This window comes from Apium graveolens, chromosome 11 (genome assembly GCF_009905375.1).
Source record: "Apium graveolens cultivar Ventura chromosome 11, ASM990537v1, whole genome shotgun sequence".
Lineage (NCBI taxonomy): Eukaryota > Viridiplantae > Streptophyta > Magnoliopsida > Apiales > Apiaceae > Apium > Apium graveolens.
In genome coordinates this window covers 134,590,969-134,597,322 of record NC_133657.1, presented here as the reverse complement: position 1 = coordinate 134,597,322, position 6,354 = coordinate 134,590,969, and the positions used below count along the sequence as shown (strand labels likewise).

The 6,354-nt window shown below is 30.6% G+C and overlaps 1 protein-coding gene across 1 annotated transcript; it reads right to left on the bottom strand.

The window, feature by feature from the left end:
• Nucleotides 1-220: 220 nt before the first annotated feature.
• On the bottom strand, nt 221-4,140 carry LOC141695900 (histidine-containing phosphotransfer protein 1-like). Its single transcript, XM_074500106.1, has 6 exons — nt 4,078-4,140; nt 3,798-3,928; nt 3,636-3,704; nt 2,345-2,416; nt 907-979; nt 221-433 (listed from the first exon to the last, which is right to left on the bottom strand). The coding sequence occupies exons 1-6, from the start codon at nt 4,138-4,140 to the stop codon at nt 383-385; spliced, it is 459 nt and encodes a 152-aa protein (XP_074356207.1). The 3' UTR covers nt 221-382.
• Nucleotides 4,141-6,354: the final 2,214 nt, after the last annotated feature.

Genomic DNA, 6,354 nt, shown 5'->3' with positions numbered 1-6,354 from the left:
TTAATTTTAAACTCATCGAATTATGCAAAGAAGAACTGATTAAGTCACATAATCATAATAAACGCCTGTTTGGGTAACCATTCAAGGGGATTAACATGAGAAACAAGGTCATGTTAGCTAATCAAATGATTATTTTCAAATCAGAAATTGTAAACCAATCATCAAGATAAAAGGCGATAATAAGGGTGAGAGGTAACATAAAATAGCAAAAATCCATTCATCCAACAAACTTATGTCATCTCAAACTTAAGTTTTGAGCCTACATATAACACAATCTCCAACACGCAAAGAAAGAGAAATGTCCGAGCTCTAGGGCTCACATATAACTTGACAACTGAAATTTTAAATTAGCTTTCTTTTGTGATGACAAAAGCACCACCATCTATCCCAGAATCGGAATCACTCCACCAGCTGCTACAATCTGTTGCTCCAGCTGCATATAAAAGATATTCTTTTATTTAAAATCGGTACCAGAAAAGAACAACCATAACAAAAAAAACTTTAAACATTAAGAATACGAGAAATATAACATTCTTGAAGTCTAGATATTTAGTTAAAAAATATTGGTTCTGATGAAAAACGCGAAGTTGTAATACTCCCTACTTCATGATTTGCAAGATCAATAAACATTGAAAAGTCTACTTGAAAAACTATCCAAGTATACAATTTATGTAATCCGTTGAAGTTTAGTACCTGCTATATAAAGCGATATTAAGCAAAAGTTTAATCACGCTTATCAACTGATCTGTTATACTCTTAAAACATTAAAATGATGTAGACAAGTACAAAACTAATCCAAAGCTTTGGAAAAGATGAAGTGAGGTGTTATCTAAGAATTGCAAAAGTAAAATAATGAACCTGAAGGGAAGGTAAAGGCAAACACTTTTCAATATTATACATACTCACCCTGAACAATGTGTGAAGCTTGTTCTTCACAAGGTTGTATTCATCTTTAAGCTGTTGGAGGGACCTCATGCACCTGCAACAGACATTTTTTTAGCCATCTAATCACATCAAATAATAAATGAGTTGTGAGCACTAAAGATAATAGAAAAATTAATATATATGCACCAGAGCAACCCCAAATACAATCCCGAATTGAAAAAAAATATATATATGTCCAAATAAGAGGACATAAGTGTTTAAGGGGTAAAGAAAGATCAGAACTTAAAAAGAAGCAGTGCGGTAATCAATGTTTTATATACATGTTAAGCATATTGAATTTCGAGAATATCTATTCCTGCCTCTTCCCCCTTTTTATTAGCTTATAGGATTTTTCCGCACTTTATTTTTATGATGTCAATTTGTCATTCATCAAAAAGTCATCGGTGCTAACTCATGCATTCATCAATATCGCCTTTTGAAAATTCATGGTTGAGTTTCTTCAGAAGGGGGACATGATGGGTAATACATGTGAAGATGATAAGAAGGATTTACATTAGTCATCAACTAGATGAAGTATATCTACTAAAGAGAAAATTAATGTATTCGTTTATTTAATATATTAGTGGATCTAGCTATCCAGTTAATTTTACCAAATACGCATATATAAATTATTAAAATATAATCCAAATTAACTGCGGGCTTTAGTCCATATCAGTTTGTTCATAGGGTTAGAGTTCCCCTTTAAGTAGTGGTCCTCCACATATGCAACAACTTTTAAAATTGAATTAGTAAATATCAACAATCTCTCTAGATATGGTTTGTATTTTATGCAAAGAACTCTCTTATGAGAAACCAAAATTGTAAATTTTCATAATTTCATCGACACATGCTACCTTTTTACTTTTTATATTTTACGATTTTTCATTCCAAAATTCGAATCCTCCATTCAGCATGTCTACTAACTAAACCTTAAATGTTGGTTGAGCTAAATTAATACTTGGCCCATGGATTGTGTTCTCTAATGTTTGCAGTTAAGGGTTCTAGTATGCCATGTATGGCAAATTTTTGCGGGAAAACGAATAGCCTAATTAATATAAAGCATGGCATGTTCAGACAGAGAAATAGATGTGTAAATATATATATATATTTAATGTGTGCTGATGTGGCTTGTGCTCACATGTATATACATATTTATATAACAAGTAATGAAAATAAATTTATAAAAGAAGATTGTGAAAATATTAAGGGTTCAATATCCTTGAAACGGTGCAGGACCACGTGCGCTATTTGGCCAATATGTAGTATTGTTCCTAACTGACAATTTAGCAAACCTGATCTTCCATAGCAGCAAAATTGTGCAAGGTTGTAGGATAAACTATAGATACGAGTTTAGTACTTTTTGTGCAAACAAGTTAAAAATACTAACGCAAGAGAAAAAATAATGAAAAGAGAGACTAACCCTTCCAAGTTCCTCGCCTCATAACAAGTTTTGAACAATACACATATGTCGCTCAGTCGTTGAGCACCTACACTGCCATTTTGAAAAAAAAATGACTAGTAAGAACTTTGTAAAGTGATAAAGTAACCCATAATTATGACAATGTGATTCCAATATATACATAATTTATCAATCATATAATTTTTAAAAGATGGTCTATCAATAAAACAAATACTGTGATAAAACAAACATGCACAATCTTCGCAACCAACAAACTTGATAGTTAGTAGGCAAGACAAAATTAGAAAAAATCATAAACTTAACTATAACTATGTAAAAATGTAGTTGCGTGGACAATATACATCCCCTATATCCTCAAGCGTATTATATCATTGTCCATAGCATCAAAGAGTGACCATTTAAGAAACCATTTAAGAAAACAACAATAACTCTTTGAACGGAAACAAGCCAAGTGAGAGGTAGACTTGAGGTAGACTTTTATCATACATAGAATTTGCACATCAAATCAAATTAAACACTTTTACTGGTATTAAGATAAAAGCATCAATCCTATTAAAAAGGTTCCTAAATGAATAGCTTGATACTTAATTGTGTAAAAGAGAACAACTGTGTTGGTTGGTTTCAGAGCCTCTCGACCGCCTCAACCTGACCGAAGTTGATATTTACCAATTTAGTAATAAATTATATTATCTGTGTTAACTTATTATCCAAGATTTCTTTCTCCGACAATAGTTTCTCACTCTAATTTTTTTCCTAAAATGGGAATAAAAAGACTAATTGAAAAACCCTAGATAGAGCTCCCAAGCCATATCGCCCTCACTCATCTTTACCCAAATTGAAACTATCCAGTGCTCAATGACAGACGCACACAGTAGTCAAACAAGGATTCCAAATGAGCTCGGGTTCAACAATATATATAGTACGGGTAAAAAAACATTCAGTTTAAACACATCAGAAAAAATCAGAAAGCTTGGGATTGGATCATAGGCTGTGATACCCCCTCCCCACCCTTTCACGAAAAACACGCACACATGATTACATAAAATAAATCAAAGTAGAAAAGCTTCCAAACAGAAAGACTTAAAATTCATAATCCCCCTAACAAAACTTTCAGTTGTCACTATTTATATAAAATCCTCAATTTCACATAAGTGCATTATTGATACAACATATATACACCAATTTAATCTTAGCTCAAAATAAAAGCTACCAAGTTATATACTTTTATCTTCTAAAAAGTTTCCAGTTTTAACAGTCAAACTTTAAATATATTATTGATGATAATTGATACCTGGAGCTGCTACCCTTAAATTGGTGAACATAAGCATCAACTTTCGTATAATCCACAGGTCGCTGATCACTGTCCAATCTAAAAATTCACAATCAAAATTTAAATCATACATCACATATCAAAATAATTTTAAAAATCAACATAACAAATAAATACACTGACAGAGCAACAGTCAAATTCTGCAAATGCCTCTCCGAATCTTCGAAGAAAAGAGTAGCAACTCTATTCACAAACTGGGGGTTACGTTCATCCTGAAGCCTCTGAAGCATCAAAAACTGATCATTCAAGAGCCCCTATTTTTACATCAAGAAAATAACAACCAATTACTAAAAATTCAAAAGGGTATACTAATCAAGCGAAATTTATAACATCCACTTAAAAATACAAGGTAGATGAATAATTTTATTTTAAGGGGAAAAAGGGTAAATTAAAAAAAACGGACCTCACGATAAACATAAGACATAAAATCAACGTATTGTCGCTGCAACTGACTAACAATGTCCATGCTATTTTCAATAAGTCAGATAGACAGACACTCGATATGTTGCTTTCAGTGGGGAATATTAGTACTTAATTGCACTCCTGCCTACAATTGAGCTGATTGATAATAAATATATATACCTTTTTCGTAGGTGGTGTACAACTGTCTTATTATCATAAATTTATTACAATGTTGACCTTTATTTCTTTTAGATTTTCTCTTTCTAGTTTCTAGAATAGTGTAGAATAGTGGCCTAAATTGCTAATAGTCCATTGGGCCACTTCTAGAGCCCAGGTCCATAATTTTTTAGACCCAATTTCATGCCAAGGTGTTTTGAAAAAAAAGGTTGGTCAATTAACCCGAATGCATAACCCAAGTTCACCATTTGATAAGTCCTATTTATTAATTGAAAAATAATGAAAAATTATAAATATAATCATAAATAATGAATAATTACATTGCGTTACTTCTATTCAAACACCAAAATACAATACAATTTCCTAATACAATCCTACATAAGAATGGTAGTAGACAATGAAATTCTCATCTATTGAACTTTTAGAGTGATGTGTTCAATTAGGATTTTAAAGGATTTTGAAAATTATAAGTATTCAATTTGGATTCTAAAAATCCTTTAAAATCTAATGGCATTTAATAGGGATTTGAAAAAGTCTTTTCAAATTCGGGGGTATTTAATTTAGATTTTAAAATGCCCATTGAAATTTGGTGGTATTCAATTTGGATTTTAAAAAATCCATTAAAATCTGGTGATATTAAAAAGTTCATGTTTTTTTTTGTATTTTATAAAATTGTAGATTTTGATGGATTTGCTAGTGTATTTTATGTTTTCAGAAACCGTAGCAAAATCCAAGATATTTTGATGAATTTGTAGAAATCACTACTCAAATCAGCAGGACTCTACGAGATTTATTCAACAAATCCGTTAAAATCCGCATACAATTAAAATCAGCCAAAATCAGCAACAATCATTTAAAATCAATGGATTGTTATAAATCCTCTAAAATATCAATTGAATACGCCCCCTTACTCATTTTCTATGTAGAATTGTATTGGGACCATGTTTCACATTCTGGTGTTCGAATAAAAGTATAATAATGTAATCATTTACTATTTATTATTGTATTAAGAAATTTTCAACTGATTATACAAATTTTATTTTTTATTTTAATAAAATTATCCTTTATTACGAAACCTAATAAATGAATTATATTTAATTAAAAAAAATATATATATATATATTTATATATATATATATATATGTAAATATATATAATATAAATCGTAAAAAGGTAACTAAATTCAACATCCGTAGATTTCTCAATATATATGCAACCATTTTTTCACAAAACTTTTAAAAACAAAAATAATATTTCAACAATATTAAAAATAATAATATACATGTATCTTAAATATTATAAAAAGTAAATTTTAGAAAACCGTGCATCGCACGGGTTATAAAATAGTTTATATAATAACTATTACTCTTATATCTTGTTATGTGATGAATACAACACAGAAGGGGGTGAAGGTGTTTCAGATATTTTGAGGGCTTTTTGAATGTTTGTTACTTGGTTAACAAAACAGATTACAAATGTAGTAATATTATGTTAGCTGAAATAAAAAAGTACACACAATATTTCAAAACTCATGGGTTCTTTGTAAGTAAAGAACTCGTCTTCTTCCTTGAGAAAGTACAAGAAAAACTTAGATCTGTTTGATACTTTTGAAAGCAAAGGACCAGTATTTACTTTATAGATTAGTAAACACAGGTTTATACAGCATGCAATAGAATGTACTAAACCCTACTTTAAGTTATCTCTAAGGTTTCCATTTCTGGCTTAGTGTATCTTTGGAAATCGTGTAGGTCTGTGACTTTCCTTTGTCAGTCAATCTTAGCATTTGCTATTGCACTCTTCAAGCTGATTTTGTAGACTTTTCAATCTAACCGATTAGATCATTTGTTGATTGATAATCTTGAATATTAAACTTTTCTACATTCTATACTTGAGGTTCATATCGAGATCTCCAGTTTGTTCTATAGAGAACTGACATCTCGATAAGTATAATGGCTTATCGAGATCTCTTAGTTCTCTATAAGTATTTTGACTTGTCGAGGTCTTTGAGTTCTCTATTAGTGAACTTGGCTTGTCGAGGTCTCAAAATTTCTGCATGTAGAAATGACTTGTCGATATCTCTGAGATCTCTATAGGCATTTTA